This window comes from Chaetura pelagica, unplaced genomic scaffold (assembly GCF_000747805.2).
Source record: "Chaetura pelagica isolate M959 unplaced genomic scaffold, ChaPel_1.0 scaffold17, whole genome shotgun sequence".
NCBI classification, from domain to species: Eukaryota; Metazoa; Chordata; class Aves; order Apodiformes; family Apodidae; genus Chaetura; species Chaetura pelagica.
In genome coordinates, this window is record NW_009970726.1 from 10,260,223 (window position 1) to 10,279,856 (window position 19,634).

At 38.1% G+C, this 19,634-nt stretch overlaps 1 protein-coding gene across 2 annotated transcripts in view; it reads right to left on the reverse strand.

Moving 5' to 3' along the window:
- ZMYND11 (zinc finger, MYND-type containing 11) overlaps window positions 1-19,634 on the reverse strand; it is a 65,832-nt gene that overhangs the window by 30,273 nt on the left and 15,925 nt on the right. For both annotated transcript variants that reach the window (XM_010007006.1, XM_010007005.1), the window contains exon 2: window positions 17,077-17,236. In XM_010007006.1, the coding sequence (XP_010005308.1) occupies window positions 17,077-17,236 (160 nt within the window). The remainder of the gene's footprint in view (window positions 1-17,076; window positions 17,237-19,634) is intronic.

The following is a 19,634-nucleotide window of genomic DNA, read 5'->3' on the forward strand; positions in this document are numbered from 1 at the left end:
CCCTACACTTAGAAGACAAAAAAAGCTGTCATATATCAGATAAAACTCCCTATGCCTTTTCATGTCAAATGTCACTTTTCAATGGGTTTGGATCTCTGAAAAAATCACTATTATGCTCTTACAAATTATCTTGATAAAAATCTGATCAACCTATTTTTAATGTCATGTTGTAAAGGTGGGTTTAGTAATTCCCACCAACTGCCAGAACTGGCATTTATCCAGTTCTTACTCTCCTGTGCCTGGGAACTACAGTCATTTAAGTCCCTTGTGTGAGAGGTCTCCTCCAGTGGAGCAGTGTAAGAAGTGCTACACAGAAGTGGCACTTCTAGTCCCTTATGCTGAAGAGCAGGCAGGTTGTGTACATAATTTATCTGACCAGAGACCCCGTGAATGTAAGTTTTTTAGGGAGAGCCTCAACCCAGATTGCCTACACTGAAGCTTTTATACCATGAATGTTGGACTGCAGGGGCATAAGTTTAGCAGGAAAAACCCCCAAATAACCCTTAGCCAATTATTTTTTAACTCAGAACTTTGCCCTCCATTGTTGTTCAGATTAACAGTGTTAACTTCACTCTTCTAATGTTTCTCCTCAATTAATTTTACTTGCCAATTCTAAATCTCTCAGAATGGCATAATAATACCACCAAATTTGGCTATAAAGAACACACTCTGTTTTCACCAAATCTTTCCCCTTCTGCAAAGTCCAGTGGCAATGCACCTTAGGAGCCCTCTATGATATTTTAGAAACAACTAAAGATACTGCATTGTTGATGTACTTGATTGGCCTGTAGACTGAGAAAAATCAGGGTAAAGTATTGCTTTATATTTCTTTCATATTAATTGCAATAATTTTCTTCTTTATGAAACAAACAAAAATAATCAGATGGCAGTAAAGGGCCAATTAAGTGACAGAAATAATCAGTTTTGATTAAAGATCCATGAAGGTAAAAATCAAACTGAGAAGACCTCAATAGGTCCTGGCTACTGAGGAATTTCACCGCAGAATCAGGATTCCAGAATTCTTAAATTTTAGTCATACTAGTTACTGATATATCCCAGATATTCCATTGTTAGGAAATATGCTGGCAAAGAGATGTGGAATTTCGTAAGCATCCAGAAATATCCTTGCTGGCAATAAAAATCATACACTCAAGCCAGAGATCATAACATTAAATAAAACAACAGAAGAAGCTTCCTTCAGTATTCACACCGTAAAGTTTTGCAAACGTCATTATTTCTCAATATAATCACTCAGTTTTCTTCACATAAAAGATTTTAAGTTTAATGCAGTATATTTAGTGCATAAATACATATAAAACATTCGTTTATGCAATATATTTGAAAAGTTAATAAAGAAAAAAAAAAAGGTACATAGCCCTTGTGAACAACTACCCTATTGACCTCAATAGCAAGGTCAGAAGCATTAATTTTGCTCCAACAGCAAAGAAACGTTATTGCTTCACTTGATTTACATCAGTTTGAACGGGAGGCGAATGTGCTCCCAACACATTTCTTTTTTTTTTTTTTCATGTAGGAGATAAGAGTCATTTAAATAGCTCAAACTCTGCCTTTCAGTGCTCGGGGTAGGACAGCTGAAAATTCTCCGCCGGCTGCAAACACGGTTAAGTCTGCATGTACAAAATACACCACCAGGTGTCATCAGCCACTCCGAAAAGCACTGATTAAAGGGCAACCATTGCAACAACATCTTGAACTGTAACGTGAGTAACCACTTCCAGCCCCCAAGAGAGAGAAAAAAATCATCAAACTACATACATACATAATGTAGACTAAACTTAGAATTGGAAGTGATATGGATGATGGTGGTGGTTAATATAGTAAACTAAGCTATCCTAATGGAAGACAGAAACGTAATAGAAAATATGACAGAATTCAAAACCACATAGTGCAAAAATTGTTCACCTTGTTTTTTGCTGCTGTCTGGGAAAAAGGCTGCATACCGTAGGCCTTTCAAAATAAAAACAAAACAAACTTTGTATCTATACTGTAAGCCATCTGATTATCAGGATATACACAAGGCTAGAAAGAATTCATGCACAGTGACCAGGAAATCAATCTGTTACTTCTAACATCTGGTTGCATACATTTCCTCCTGCATTTCTGGAACGCTATCTAATGCTTTCACCAGATTTTGTTTCTTTGCAATATCCTATGTACTTATACCATTAAAAGAACCCAACACCCATCTTCTTCCCCACATACACACCCACCACCAGGCCAGCTTAAAAATTGTCAAGAATTAATGATTGTTAATTAATGCACTCTCTTTGACACATAAACCCTCTTCGAGCATCTAACAAAGATCCCTGTAACATAATTCACTGCACAGGAAATGGTCCCACCACAAAGCAACACCTTCTTTGCTGCATATTATCAAAGATTAACCTATCACTTTATCATTAAAACTCACAGTCCTTATTTGTGTATAAAAGCTGATACATTTTCCTGGGGCCATGCAGAGCAAAGGATCTCAGAGGAAGGGACTCAATTTGCCAATATCCTAGTTTCCTGATGCAGGGCAGGGAAAGCCTCCTGGGTCAGGGTGCAGGCAGACGAAGGGAATCCTCTGCCGGCAGCACCGGCTGCCCAAGTTCAGCAGTTCAGCGGCACCCAGGGACTGGCCACAGCCCCCAGGAGGGAGCGGATTTGGCAGCAAAGCTGCATAGCTCAGAGGTAACAGGAGGCCTTCCCCCTTCATGCTACTCAGCTGCCCGTTGCACTTGTAGATACATGCCTCGGCAGGGCAGCAAATGTCTGTTTAGGAGATTGTATTTAATAGCCAAAGAGCTATGCTCTGTTAAGCAGAGTGGGATCTTGCCGTGATAGGGGTCACCTGTGGTCACTTGTTCTTTAGATTCAAATCAAACATTATATCATAAAGGTCACTTTGCACTGACATAAATCATTGAGACTTCTCAGTAACATGAAAGAAACAATGCAACAATTTTGAAAACACAGCTTAATTTATGACCGACATGTAAGCTTACTTTTTTTGTGATTTGTCTTAAGTAGGTTGTCTAAAAGCAAACATATAAATTTACTCTGGAAGTACAGAAAAATAACATGGACAGAAAATGTCAGGCTATCCAGAACATTTGACAATTTAAATACAGATAAACCCAACAGAAAGGAATGAATCATCATGTCATAGCCTTTACAGTAGAATGAAATATATAGTTGTTGTCAAGGAAAGAACAAATTTAGTGCATAAAGAAAATGTCCATTATAATGCAAATGTACGTGGAAAAGAAATGCTTACTCATTAGTAATGGAGATTTACTTAGCTGTAATTGAAATAGGGAATCTGTATGTTGGAGAATGTGACATCCTGCTGTACAATTAGCATACCATTAAGAAGGAGATGTGAAGCACAGACTGACAGTAAAATTAACAATAACTTAGAGGTCACAGTTGTAACTATTAGGTCACTTCCATACCTTAGCAAGCCTGTAATTATTGTTTAAAAAAAATAAATGTAGAAACGATTAGTGAATTTTTGTTTTCCTGGAAATTATATATAAGTATAGCACATGAAAACAATATCATCTCCTTTCTTAGACTTTGTGTAAAAGGACCACTTTGCCTTTGTATAATGCATATTCCATTAACAGAGCTCATTTCTTACCTGTTAATCTGTTTTCTCCAAGTCCCTTAATGGTAGCCCAGATACTCGGTATTAAGTCATTCTACTATCAGGTGGAGAGAGGAAAAGGGAGGGGGAAAAAAAGGCAAAACTCTATTCATGAAACTCCCCTTTACAGGGATTTGCTGGTTTCACACTCTTGCACTAGTTTTCCCAAACCATCCAAATTATGGATATCCTTTGGACCCAACCAGCAAGCTACAAAAAAAAAAGGGTCACATCACATAGATGGGAAAAACAATTATAAGTCAGTTACTTCTTTGGCACAATCATGTTTATTTATGAATAATATACATACAGTTCTGTTGTCCTAAATTCAATATGACGCAAATGAAGGCAAGCATCCATGGAGCTCATGGTTCCCAGCCTTTCCTGTGTGGCACTTATCCCATAGCACTCTTTGCACTTTCTTTTTTTCTCCCAGGTGTTCCGTTTAAAGTTTCTCTGCTGCTTACCTATGTGCTGCTGTGGTGTTTCTCTCTACCTCCCATCCACACTAAGGCACACAGGTCTCCTTCCAGATACCAGATTTTTAGTCAGAACCACCTCTGTGCAACTCATGGTCAGCCCTGTGTTGTGTCTGAGCTTTAACAGTCCCTATGGCTGACTAGCAGATAAAGAACTTAAAATAGTTTTTCACATTTAGTCTAAAGGAAGAGTATTAACAGATACACAGTAGATTCCACCTACTTTGTATTGTAACAACACTTTTGGGCTGTCACACTGGTGGGATCTCAAATGGCTCAAGGTCCATGTCAGCAGAAAGAAGTCATTTACAAAATATAAACTTTAAAAATAGTAGCATTTGCATACTACATTTATTTCAAAACATTTTCAAATCACCAACCAAAAACTTTAGTATAATCTTTTACTGACTATTTCACAATTCTTTAGAAAAATGAAAAGGATCACAATGAATGAGTTCAGAAACAGGGAGAAACAGAATACCTAGCAAGACCACAACCCTGGACTTCCGCAGGGCCAACTTTGGCCTCTTCAATCAATTGTTAAAGGAAGTCTCATGGGAAAGGGTACTAGGTGGAAGGGGGCTCAAGATACTTGGTCAACATTCAAGGAATACTTCTCCCAAGCTCAGGATCAGAGCATCCCAATGGGTACGAAATCAAGTAAGGGAGCCAGGAGACCCACATGGTTAAACAAGGAACTGCTGGGCAAACTCAAATGGAAAAAGAGAATTTATGGAACATGGAAGGAGGGGCTGGTCACTTGGGAGGACTATAGGACTGTTGTCAGAGGATGTAGGGAGGCAATAAGGAAAGCTAAGGCCTCCTTGGAACTTAATCTTGCAAGTGAGGTCAAGGACAATAGAAAGGGCTTCTTCAAATACACTGCAGATAGAGCTAACACTAGAGGCAATATAGGCCCACTGCTGAATGAGGTGGGTGCCCTGGTGACAGAGAATATAAAGAAGGCAGAGGTACTGAATGTCTTCTTTGCCTCTGTCTTTACTCCTGCAGACTCTCCCCATGAGCCCCAGATCCCTAAAGCCCCAGAAGGAGTCGGGATAAAGGAGGAGTTTGCTTTGGTAGATGAGGATTGGGTTAGGGATCAGTTAAGCAATCTGGACATCCATAAATCGATGGGTCCGGATGGAATGCACCCAGGGGTGCTGAGGGAGCTGGCAGAGGTCAGAGCTAAGCAGAGCTAGGCCACTCTCTATCATCTTTGGTAAGTCATGGGCAACAGGAGAGGTGCCTGAGGACTGGAGGACTCCATCCCTGGAAAGGTGATGGAACAACTTGTTCCTGGCACTATCTCTAGGCATATCAAGGACATGGGGGTCATTAAGAGCAATCAAGATGGTTTTACCAAGGGGAAGTCATGTTTGACCAACCTTATAGACTTTTATGAAGAAATTACTAGGTGGATAGATGATGGTAGAGCGGTAGATGTGGTTTATCTTGATTTCAGTAAAGCATTTGACACTTTCTCCCACAGCATCCTCGTAGATAAGATGAGGAAGTGGGGTCTTGATGATCAGGTGGTGAGGTGGATCATTAACTGGTTGAAAAGAAGAAGTGAGAGAGTTGTGGTCAATGGGACAGAATCTAGTTGGAGGTTTGTGACTAGTGAGTCCCTCAAGGGTCGGTAATGGGACCAGTGCTGTTCAATATTTTCATCAAGGACCTGGATGAGGGAACAGAGTGTGCCCTCAGCAAGTTTGCTGATGACATTAAACTGGGAGGAGTGGCTGACACACCAGAAGGCTGTGCTGCCATTCAGAGAGACCCGGACAGGCTGGAGAGATGGGCAGGGAGAAACATGATGAAATTCAACAAGGGCAAGTGCGGAGTCTTGCATCTGGGAAAGAACAACCCTATGTACCAGTACAGTTTGGAGGATGACCTGCTGGAGAGCAGTGTAGGAGAAAGGGACCTGGGGGTCCTGGTAGACAGGAGGATGACCATGAGCCAGCAATGTGCCCTTGTGGCCAAGAAGGCCAATGGCATCCTGGGGTGTATTAGAAAGGGTGCGGTCAGTAGGTCAAGAGAGATTCTCCTCCCCCTCTATTCTGCCTTGGTGAGGCCACATCTGGAATATTGTGTCCAGTTCTGGGCCCCACAGTTCAAGAAGGAACTGCTTGAAAGAGTCCAGCACAGAGCCACAAAGATGATGAAGGGAGTGGAACATCTCCCTTATGAGGAAAGGCTGAGGGAGCTGGGTCTCTTTAGCTTGGGGAAGAGGAGACTGAGGGGTGACCTCATCACTGTTTATAAATATGTTAAGGGCAGTGTCAGGAAGACAGAGCCAGGCTTTTTTCAGTGATGACCAGTGATAGGACAAGGGGCAATGAGTGCAAACTGAAGCATAGGAGGTTCCATGTAAATATCAGAAAAATGTCTTTACTGTGAGAGTGACAGAGCCCTGGGACAGGGTGCCCAGAGAGCTTGTGGAGTCTCCTTCTCTGGAGACATTAAAAACCCATGTGGACACGTTCCTATGTGATGTGCTCTGGGTGATCTTGCTCTGGCAGAGGGGTTGGACTAGATGAACTTTTGAGATCCTTTCCAACCCCTAAGATTCTGTGATTCTGTGATTTTCTTCTCACCACTTCTATCAGTTATAACATCAGCATTCTTTCAGCTTTCCCAGCTAAGAGAGAAGCTTTTAAAACTTGGACTCTGCTGTTAAGGTTTCTTTGTTGGCTTTCACCAACTCTTCACTAAAACACAACGAAATTGCCTACCAGTCCATATAAAGAAGACAGATAAATGGAAGGAAATGGCAACATGCATCCGTCATCATCTGCTGCTGGGAAGTAATTCCTATCTTCTGTACTTAACCTTTCATAATAATCTTTAATAACCTTTCATGTTTTCATAACTTTCTGCTGTAAATATAAAGCCTTTATTACAATACCAAGGGGGGATACTGCATTCTTGCAGGGGTGTATCTACCATACTGTAACTCTTCTCTGGTATAGGAGCCCTCTACTTAAGAGGTCCCTCTACTTAAGAGTATGTCACAGGAACCTATACCCCCATTTACATTAAACAAAGCAGCAACTATTTCTTTCTAAACACATTCTCCATCCTTAATCATTCAGTTCCTTTCTGTCTTATTCATGCAGCATCTGTTCCCATCCAAGCTTTCTTGATTAGACATGAGCTTTATTATGGCTAATTGCTAAAACTTTGCAGGGCATTTTGCTGTATTTATGACTCATTAATATAAGGAACCACTGAGGGGACACACTACCTATGTGCACTCCTGTCCTCCAGTACCAAATCTGAAGGAAATGCTTCTTACTTCTAGATTTGCTGTAAACAGCTACTGCACACCTAAATTATTAGTCCAGTCACCAATAATTATTTCAAAGTGTAAATATGAGAATCTGTGCCCCATACAAAAGGCATGCTGAAATAGGCTCAGACAAGAGCAGTTGCAAGAACCCTTAAGAAATATGGAATTGCTAAACTGTGCAGCTCCCCTTGCCCATCTATTCTCTTCTTTTGCCATACTGTTGAACTTACAGGTGACTGCTCTGCAATAAGAGGAGTTTTACAGAATGTGCTTGTTCACCAGATTGAAGTTTTATTGCTCTTTTATCCATAACAAGACTAGCATGTACACCTTGTACGTGCACACTGGCCTCTTTTTTAACCAGGCTGCATCTTGATGGGTACAGCAGCTAGTAAGGTATTCAGCTTATCATTGCTCTCTGGCAGATGCCTTGGTTTTCACTCAGACACTAGCATGCATCAAATACTACCTGTGTCAAAAAACCATAACGTGTTATGGAACACCATTGCCAGTATCTTTTCAAATAGAGTGGGAACACTATATGTTTTTCACCCCAGGTCCTAGCCTGCTGAGAGGGCAGTCATCCTCCTGCCCTATGGGTCAGCCTTCTTTCTCTTCATGCCACAACATCCCTGGCTCCATTTCTTCCTTACTGAACATGAATCCTCCTACAAACCTGAATTCAGTAGGCCACTAAATCTATTTTTATCTTTTCATCAGAATGGTAGGTTAGACTCTGAACCAGGGAAGACACAATTAATTCTCTGTTGGCTCAGAGGACTTCTCCATCTTTGCAGTTCATAAACAGTGAGCTAGCTGTTTAATAAAGTATTTCCCTTTTATCATTGCTGTACAGGATTCATACTTTATCAGGATGATTGCTTGACAATGATAAAGTTTCTTGGATCATCCCATGTTTTACATTTAATGTTAGAGTAATGCATTAAATTCAGCATCAAAATAAGCTTATTTTCTTCCCAGTAGTTTCCTTTTATATACATATGTAGTAGATACATTGCCTCCTATTTTGCATCTATTTTTTCCCTACTGTTTTGCTCATCAAAAGCAGTCAGCAAATAAACAAGCATATATCTCTCCTTCAAAGCCACAAAGACTTCAGTGGATAGAATTCCTTTATGAAATTGCTTCAATGTATCTTCCCCTTCCTTTTCTAGAAAACTAGCACAGCAGGTAGCTACAACGATGTGTGCTTTTACAGGCAGGATAATCTGCCCATTGCAAATCAGTTACCTTTATAGATCCTTTCATTTGATGACCTGGGCTTCACCTTGAAAATGGATTTCTATAAACTGAATCATTGTCAGTTTATGTCCTCACAAATACTTAGGCAACTTGCTTAATTTCATGTACTTTTATTTGTTTGTTTGTTTGTTCATTTCTTATGGCCAAGATTTTAATAATCTTGCCAATTAACTGGGGGTTTTCTACATTATTTTTAATTTCTCTCATTTTTAAAATTCTCTTTATTCTAAACAAAACCATCAGTCAGGAGACAGACCAAAACCTCCTTATCCACAGTGCATATTAAATACAGACATATTTCAAGGTTTGTGATAATCCATTTTAATTTTCTTCACTGATAACTGCTTCCTCTTCTGCTGCAGTGATGCAAGAAGACTCAGGTTCTGCAGTGAATTCCACAACCTCTCAGAAAACTTTTGGCTTTATTTCCTTGAGTTTAACCTGCAAGCCTAGATTTGTCTAAGTAATTGATTACCAGGTTGTCTGAGAAGTCTTTTGTTTCTGGCAGAAACCACCAAAGTCTTCTCTGGATGCCGGCCAGGACAGGTAGATGTTTATTGCCTCTCCTACCTTGCACTGGTAGAACACTTCAGGGTGATGAGCTTCAAATATAGAGCCATTCTCTAGCTCCAGAGCTAACAAAGAAGTGAAGCTTTTTCAGGAAGTGTAGTAGCACATCAGCAGCCAAAATGACTGCTAAGCCCCCTGTCACTCTTCTCATCCTATGAGCTGTGTTCCTGAAGCAAAGAATAAATCTCAGCTTCCCTCCCAAGATCACGTTTGGGTAGCAGTAGTTTATATTATCTGAGGTGAGACAAATATTCTCCTCCCGGATATTAGAAGTAGAAAATAGTTTCAAATGAAAGCTGCTTTTTTTTTTTTTTTTTCAAAGCTAATAGTAACTCATCTCTTCAGAAACTGGATTTGCTTCTGCTATTAACATCATCATTTTTTACACAGGTTGAGCCAAGAGGAGGTTTGTAGGCTGTTTCCATCAGGGAGATAAATCAGTGATGGAGTGAAGTATTTATTAGATGCAATGTCTTTTATTTCCACATTATGTACGTGAAGATTTTGTTCCCCTAGAAAGAGGATGAAGCCAGACCAGAAACCATCTCCTTGCTCGTAGTTCCAAGTCTCCTTCTTAGAAGAACTGTGCATAAAAGGGGTCTCCCTCCCCTTTTCTTTCTTAAAATATTTTTACATTGCTTTTCTGGCCTTTTCTTCTCCATGGAATTTTGCAGTGTTCTTCTAGGTTGATGTTTCTGCACGCAGAGAAACATTTTATCTGAACCAATGGCAGAACCTCCTACACACTTTGCTTACATCTTCAGCTTCTTGTCCACGTCCCTTGTGCTGTAGGCGTGGCTGGTATTGTTCCCGCTGTCAGTGACAAAAAGGCATGGTGGCTGCATGTATTGTGAATGAAGTGTGAATGTTAATAAGCCCATTAGCTTCAGTGATGTCATTCAGTGACCAGCATGACATAACAAGAAAAGATTCAAAACGGTTGCTGGAAATGCAGAGCATTTGAAAGCACAGTTGGCACAGAAGAGGTGGAAAAAACCAAGATGCATATTTTCAGAACAAACTCAAGATGGACTCACGTATGTCATCTAGACCACTAGCACAATCTAAGTCCCATGATGGAAGCTTTATACAAACTAGTTTGACTAGTTTGCTGAAATTCGTAAGTAAATAATAATTATTCAAAACATCCTTTCTATCTGAAAAATAAATTTTGGGAAATCTGTGAACAACATCATTGATATCTCAACTCCAGAGCAGGGAGTGAAAGCCTCAAAGAAGAACAAAGCATTACATTGACTGAATTTTTAAAAGCCAAGTTGGTAAAGCTGGGAGAGGCAGCTGAAGAAGCTTTACCAGTTTAAAGAAGCATTATCTCTTAGGTATGCAATAAGATGGACTCTATCAGTGTTATCTTTAGTAATATGAAGATCCTCCAAACAGTGTGAGCTACTTTTTTAGTGGATGAAAAAAAAGGATGAGGAGAGGAGAGTGAAAAAATACTCCCAAACAGATGGGAAGACAAGAACAAGCTTGTAAAAGGAATGTAGAGAATTGTTCATTATTCTTAACCCATGTAGAGACAGGAAGAGCCACTGGAACAGTAGTGAGGCCATTCTCATGAGCTGCATGCTAACAGTCTTAATGCAAAGATAAAAGAGGGTCTTGGCTTTATAACAGCAAGAATTTATTACCCATGAGGTGGGAGTTCAGAATTCTAATTTGCTTCTCAAAGACAATAGTTTATGCTCTGGTTTGACAATATGAAAATATTTGCTTTTCTGAATTTTCACAAAATCCACAGCAGGATATTACACCATTAGATACTATTATTGGTTAAATAATAAGCAGAATTTTACAGTACTACACTTTTTTAATAATAATTTTAAAGAAAAATCTTTTGCTTTTAGCATATGGTGGATTGATAGAGTGGACATCTCTTGGCTCTGACTTATGGGACCTCAGAGAATAGAAAGATGGAAAGCAAAGAAATATTCAAAGAATTCCAGAAGCTTTTTTCCCTTGAGTGCTCTCATGTGACCAGACCATTACGTGGCCTGGCCCTCCAGGTTTCCTTATACTTTCCCTGAGGTGTGGAATAAGAGATGGAAGCCAGTCTGAACTTTTTCTGCCACAGAATCATTCATTAACTCTTTGCATCAGTGAGTCACCAAATGCAAAGAACACTGGTACTTGGACAATAATTAGGAATCTCTCTGGAACATTACAGCCTGGGAAATCCTCAAATTGCTACAATATGTGAGAAATAGTAACTGTCATGGTTTGGGCTAACTTTAGCTTTGGATCAGTGAATTCACACAGGATGTCAGGTTAAAGGCAAGATGGATGGATAAGCCAAATGGAGAATTTTTTTAACACCAAAGGAAATTTTTCTTCATTTGGTGTGACAAGTTCTCCCTCTCTGTGTTCTCTAGTTGTAAGAGCTTTCATGACAAAGGCACTGGCTGTCAGTATTGCTGTTTCATATTATCCTTCTGCTCTTAACTGAAATGAATGGGATGCACATTAAAACCATTCCTCAACCTAGTCAGTTAGAAGCCCCTAGCTTGCTAGCAAGAATCGGTAGCTGTGCAAGTTACTGTTAGGGTTTTGTTTGTTGTAGGGGGTTTGGGGTTTTTCTTTGTTTTGGTTGGTTTTGTTTTTAATTTAAAGTGTATTTTATGTATTTTACGTAAAGATTCAAACCCTCACAGTGACCACTCCAAAGGTTTTTACAATTATCTTTATATTTATAGAGACTCAAGATGACATAGCCAGTTCAAAACACAGCTTCTGGCTACCAATACTGACCTAGCACGGGAAAATCAATATAATTACAAAAGCAATTAAGCATGGCAAGTGAGAAACCCAGCCTTTGCTCAATCTAAAGCAATTAAGATGAATACAAACGTAACAGCCAAAATACTCCTTTTCTCATAGACTGATCGTAGCAAAATTGCAGCTGCAACACATCAAATCACAATAATCACTGGTTGTGTGCCTAAGGTCACTGGGGTTAACAAAATTACCTTCAAAACTCACAGTGCTCTCAGTGGGTTACAACACAGGTTAAAATGATGAAAAAGCAGAAGCAGGGAAGAGATGGATTATTTAGGTAGTCTTGAGACTTGAAAGTATCTGGAGTCACTTTGAGCAAGGACCAGTACTTTCTAGATAAAAAATATGAGAAATTCCCCAGTATCAGTTAGCAAGTTGTTTTTATGGATGTACGGGGAAAATTAATATTCTGTTTCTAATATTTACTGAAAACAGGAACGCAAACTTCTCCCTCCCTCCCTCCAGTTCTGCACTAAACTAAAAATTCTTTAGAGGGAAAAAAAGGAGAACTACTGGCAATAATTTAGATATGGAGAGGACAAATGCACAGGAAAATTACTTTAAACCCCCAAAGTCAGACTTAAACAGCCAGTTTAACTGGAGTTGTTGGGTCTTTCTGTAAGCAATCAATGAAATAATTACAAAACGGAACTCTGAAAAAGAGTGACTTCTTGAAAACATAATCACCTTGTATGCATCTTGTCAGTGAAGAGAGAGCTCCAAGTGCCTTAACAAAGTGGAAAGCCTCACTCTTCACATCTCATTAGAGAATTTGGCCCCTACAAACCAACTTTAAACCACTGCAGTGCTATACGATATGTTGCATTCAGATGCCAACAATGAACCCACGTTACTGACACATCTCCATTTTAGAAGAGCACAATACTCTTTGGCTTTATGAACACATGTAAATTGAAATAATACAGTCACAATGCCTCTCTCTTGGTCAGTGTAGTTTTATGACTTTAATCATGAGGAGAAGAATTAGCACATTAAATGCTCAAAACAGTTCCATGCACACTGTCTGTAGAAAAATCACAAAATATGTAAAGGAGTAAGACTAACTCTAAGAACTGTACCTAACCCCCCAAAAAAGCTATGACATAGGTGCTTTAACTTAATTTCTTTCATTGGGATTAGACTGACCACTATTTTACACAGGTAAAAGCAAATGAAAGCATGGCATAATTGAATACAGAAATGAATAGGTAAGGAGATTAATGGTTCTTTTCTTCAAGAACTACATTTCCTTTCTATTTTGTCCACTGCATTGAAAACATAGGTATAAGCACTGAGTTGCATATTTTTTTTCTACACCCAAAGAGTAAGGAGATAATTTATTTTACTTCAATAATAAATAAAACTTCAAAGTTCCACAAGATATGTGAGAAATAAAACCCAGGCTTTCAGAAGAGAAAAATAAACTTCCATTACCAGATTTCAGGTCTGTCATTTCCCTTGCAAGGCAAGAAGCTGCAGAGATTTTGTTGAATTGCATAATAATGGCATCGACAAGCAGTGAAAATGCAAAATTCCTAACTAAAATCCTGGATAACAATGGAAAATAATTTCTTCTTTCATTTATTTTGTCAAATGCATTAATCATCTGCAAGATGAGAAATTCCGTAAGATGAGAACACATTTCGAAAATCTGCAAAACATCTATATAGATGGCAAATGAGCAAACCAAATGAGTATCTGCACAAGCCCTGGAGGTATAATATTTGCAGCAAAGGTTTTGTATAGATACCAAACCATAAATATCAGTTGGAATATAGTACATTTGGCTACTGACTCCATATTTTAAATTTAGTAATTTATGTAAAAGTATTTCTCCCACATATATCTGAGAGAAAAAGAGAACAATTTTAGGCTCTTTTAAATCTGTTAATTCTTTTTTCCAGTTTTTCAGAATATTCATTTTCACATGAGTTGTCCCTTTTGGAAGGGCCTCCTCCTGACACCCTCAAACTGTTTTGTGTTCGAACCTCAGCTTGTTCTTTTTCATGAGATCTCTAAATCTATGAGATTTTGCTTCCCCCCTCAGCTTTAAGATACTGCTAGAACAATGATAGAAAACATAATAAATAATAATAATAATAATATAATATATATATTATATATATATACACATATATATATATAATAAAAAATAACTTATATTCCTCTGAAGGCTAAGAGTAACCCTACTAGAGATTGTGCCCTTACAGCATAGATCTATAATTATGTCAACTGACTGGACGGGGAAATTGTCTGTAAAAACATAAGCAAACACCACAGATTTTCTAATGAATCTTTTCCAAATAGAGCTGTGTTTTCATAATCTGTATGCTTTTAATTATTGTTACCATTTAGCAATCATTCCACAATCATCATTAAAACCAGTACTTTCAGGCCTTGTGGCAGCCTCTAGTCAGGTACCTATGTAAGTACCAGATACAGGTGCTTACCAGTTCCGCAGCCCGGGCCAGTAATTTATTTACTTGAATATGGATTTTAAATGCTAAGGTTTAGATCCAAAACTTGAAGAATATTTAGAAACAGCAAGCAAATACTCAAGTAGAAAATGGGGGAGGGATGACTGGAATGTGTCCCTTTGCTAACTCCTTGAAACAGCCGGCCCTTATTGACTTCAAACTGTGGTGTCAGAAAAAAAGCTTAAAGCCAACGTAATTTTTGTACTGATGCCAATAGGTGATTGATCAGTTCTCAAGTCTTTATCTTTCACATTATGAGCTTTCCAAGTTCCTGTAGTATCAGTCAAACCATGTTGGACAATTTGGTCAAGGGTCTGTCTGCAAGTGCTAGAGTTTGATGAGATCTCTGTTCCAGCATTAACAGCCCTATTTTATAGAGTTGTGTCTCCTACAAGTGGGTTCCCTGAAAACACTCCTATGGTTTGTCCTCACTGAAATGTAACTTGAGCTCATGGTTGATCTGAGCAGTACTGAATTACAAAGAACTACAAACTGCATCTTGCTCAAGTGCAGACAAAGCCTCTGTAAAACTATCCAGTGTGTCCAGTGTAGAGAACACACCAAACTTCATGGGTTTGCACCAGTTGTTGGAGAATAGCAAATACTTGATCAGATGTTGAGTGATGACAATGACACTTTCTAACTAATTAATTATTATTATTATTTTAAATAAAAGAACAGAGAGAGTTACTTTATACCAAGTCAATGTGTTTAGCTTCATGTGTCTACAGCATTTTGATTCAGCAGTAGGATCAAGAATCCAGAGGTTGAGTAGTGTTGAAACATGGACTGGATCAGAGCTGATTCCTATTTTTGCATAAAACTGTTAAGTCAAGTGGGCACTGGTGTCCTGAACAACTGATGGCCATCAGACATATGGACACAGCACAATGCTTCAGTGATTAGCAATCATGCTGAAAACACAGTTAATACTCCTAACTGAAGGGCTATTCATAATGTGACTTAAGCAGCATCTTCAGTCAAGTCAAAGACAAATCTTTTCATTCTCAGATAAAATAATTACATAATTCCAATGACTCACTGGGAATTTACGTGCTGGTTATCGTACAAGCTTTGTTAGACAAACGTTGCTAATAAGTACCAGGAACATTTTTTTCAACGACTGTTGAAGAAAATGACTATTTGTGAGGGTTTGGTTTTTTTGTCCGGTTTTTGTTTTTTTCTTAGCAATAGAGGAAGCAAACTGAATATCTTGTGGAATCTGAAAACCTGTGATATCGACATATCTCAGACTTCATGTTAACATCACCTCTAAACAGACAAAACTGACAGAAGAAATAGCTAAAAGAGCTAAATTGGGATTATGGAATGGTTACTCCCAGGGAGAATAGCAAAACCAAAAGTACATACCATTTAAAAGCTTCATTGAGAGTTTCTAATGAAATTAGAATGAAAATCTTAACAGTGTCATAATGTACATTGAATATCTATTTCAATACTTTAAATTAGTGTAACTGCCATAATTTCAACCATAATGCTTTCTATTATGGAAACCGGTTCCATTTTCTATTTCTCTCACTTCAAAACAAAAATAAGCCAGCTGTTTCAACTTCATGACCTTATCAATGGTTGCAATAATGCAATGAGTATTTCATAGGTTTTTAGAATTTATTTTCTTATAGAGTTTTTTTGGTTTTCCTCCAAATTTAAATTATGATCTGTGTCTGAGACAATGCTGTCCATTTTACCAGAATTTCATGCAATGTATATTCCAAAGCAACAGTTCCTACTTAAAGTATTTTAAAGCTTTGCCCAGTTATTTATTTATTTATTTGTTTAACTATGAAATTGTGGTCTTGTTAGTACAGAGACTGGGCTTCTGAACAAGGCAAAGCAATTGTGCAAGCTTTTTCCTGGAGTATGGGACTTTCTGGATGTGCTCCATCACAACTATGGAGAAATAGAGAAAGCATTCTTTTCATTCCTTAGTACAACTTTCAACCTGTTTAACTCTATTTAAATATTTATTTTACACATTCAGTGGGACTACAGCTGGATACCTGCAATTAATTTGCTATGAGAATCCTTCCTAACTGACTGTCCTGTTGTTCACAAATCTTTTCTTGTGTATTTGTATATAAATAAATGTACAACTTCTTGTACTTCTGAAAGAGAGGAGTTCTTCCTTCTTCAGATTAAAGCAAGATTAATAAAAAACTATTGTTTTCCTTCTTTTTTTTTTTTTTTTAAAGATATTTTCTTGAGGATTTGAGGATGTCTGAGGATTTCAAGTAATACCAATTATATTTATTGTCTTCCTGTACAACTCTAGAAGTGAAGACTACATAAAAGGGTTGACTGAACAAAGGACTTTGCCAGTGTTTCACAGCAGAAAGCTCAGAATTCAAGAAGAAAGAGCTTCTATGGAATAGAAAGGTTAAAAAAGTTTAAGAGTGCATTACTTCCCTCTTCACAAGCACCAACATAGTATCTATAAGTAACTTCAAATAGAAATTAAAAGAAGTTTCATGCTAAGATACCAGAAGTCATGATTTATTTTCTCAAAGATGTTATACTCACAATCTCATCTCCTGGCAACCAATATCCTTCTTGTTCAATACCAGCTTTTGACCCTTTACACCCCACCGTCAGGGTTTCAACAATAAGACCATCCTTGACTGCTAAACTCAGCTGACGTGTGGTTTCTTTTGGATGCATACCATGGACTCGAGACATATACCTGCACACAAAGCACAAAAGCCTTTAAGGGTTAGTGTGAAACTAGAAAATGTGTCAGCATAAAACCATTATTTTTCAAATTATTTAAAATAACACACAATTTAAGTTTTATGTTGTTCTTAAACCCTCAAAACTTATACTATTTCCCCCTTTACTCCAAAGAACTTTTCTTCCCCTTGAAGTTACCATGTACACACTAAGACAAGTAGTAGCACAGTAATCTTCTACCAAAAAAATCACTCCAAAACTAACATGAACACTGCTTGGGCTTGTCTCTGCTAGACTTCCACATCCATTTGTACCCCTAAAGAGACTCCTTTCAATTAATTGAAACTTGCAGTTCTAAAATAATTCCTATAGCATACATACTATAGCATGAACCTGGAGGTGTACCAATCAATATATTAGATGCTCATGAGTCCAACAGAATGAGAAAAAATGTGAAATTCATACATCACATACCAAAACCCAACAGCTACAGTTACAGCACTCATCTTGAGATAACCACAATAATCAAACTACGATGAACTGCACTGGTGAGAACAGAACAGATACAGCCTAAACTGTGTATATACATGAGATTCAATTGTGCAATGTTAACCTTTACCCAGTATAATTTACTTCTAGACCAACACCAAATATTAACTTGGAGTAAACAACATAAAATGATCTTTCCCTCAAATACAGAGGACCTCCCTGTTTACAGATATTACACCCCAGAATTTTTTTTAGCAGACTTCTTAGGACATCTATGAGTCAGTGCACATGGAGAAGTGAAGAGCTGGAATCACGTGCAATCAGCAGATAACTGAATTGACTTGGAACTCATTGTTTCATGGATGTATTTTTCTAGTTACAGCTTCCTGACAAGGCTAACTGAATTCCTCTCCCTTTTGTGGTTTCTCCAGGTACCCTGTCTTTACTTGCCTCCAAGAAGAGAAACCTATACTTTGTATGCTGTAAGACAAAGCTGCCAGCTGTAGTACCCTCTGTTTCATGCTTAATATATTGTAAATTCAAGCATCCACGACTCTTTTGTGGTTGTCATTGCAAACACTTTCTGAAAAAATATAATTCTTGATTATCATGAGCAAACTTAAGGAAAAATTATTTTAAAGCAGTAGCATTTAAATTTCATTGATTAAGGTATTTTAATAACACAGCTGATAGGAACTTTTAATGTCTTAGAAATTATAAACTTACAATAAGGGCGGCCAGCCCTTACTAGCGGCCAGCCCTCAAATTAACTCTTCTCTTTGCAGACATACGACTTTCAAACTTCTTACTGTTTTGTATGCCTAAAGATATTCTCCAATCCTACATTCTTTCTCAAGCTTTTGCTGAGAACTTGTTTACCCTAATCTAATATTTTTGTTTTGCTCTAAAGGAAACTAAATGCATAGAATCATAGAGTAAATTTCTGATGGAGTAGAAGTATATAGTTTTGTAGTAAATTATATGATACACAGAGCAACAGAAGACTTAAGTTCCTGCCTGGTATCAGAGTAATTTACATAAATGCAGCATGTTTGCAGGATTTGGGGGTTCTTTTAGGGTAAAAACTCTTAAGAGGCAGATGCTGCCATTTACTGTATTTTACATCTTCCACAACATGGTCTAAGTCTTGTTGGCTTGTGCATGCCACAATTGCATAAAAAGTAAGTAATAATAAATGAAATGTAGAAAGAACAAACTTCTGTGTGAGTCTGTGATCCAAGCTAATATATATGAATCCTATGCTGGCCAGCAAAAAGGACTGAGGGCCAAGTAATAATTTAGAAGACAAGCACAGCAGTTCTGTATAACACTGGGTGGATGCTCATCTGCCCAACCTGATTCCTCTCTGCTTCTGTAGAAACCAAAACTCCACAGGAGAACCTGTTCAAGTGATATTCTACACTACAAATGAGTCTTCCAAACTGTCAAAATTCCAAGGACGGCTTAAACAGGCAGAGAATGAAATCTGTTACCTCATTTTCAAACAGTGCCAGTGAATACCACTAGTATGCTGAGGCATAAGGTGTTGAAGCTTTAAAACTACCTGAAATTGGGAAAACCACACATTGGTTTATACACTCAAGTTGCATGTATTCCATATGTGCATACACATATTTATACAAACACAACGAGTCTTCTAAAGTGCAAATTATCTTTGTCAACATTTACTAACTCCATTGGTTTCACAGCAAATTTCCATTTTAACTCTCTACTAACAACCTCCTCATCACAGCCACATCATGCACATCCTCTGCAATTTCTTCAAGTCTTTCATAGGTCTCAGAATACATAGCACAGGTACTAGTTACAATTCTTCCCATTTTACTGAGGATATAATGAGGCACTGAGCAAGGAAGTTATTTCCCTGTAGTTTTACAATGATATCTACAGATATCAAGTAT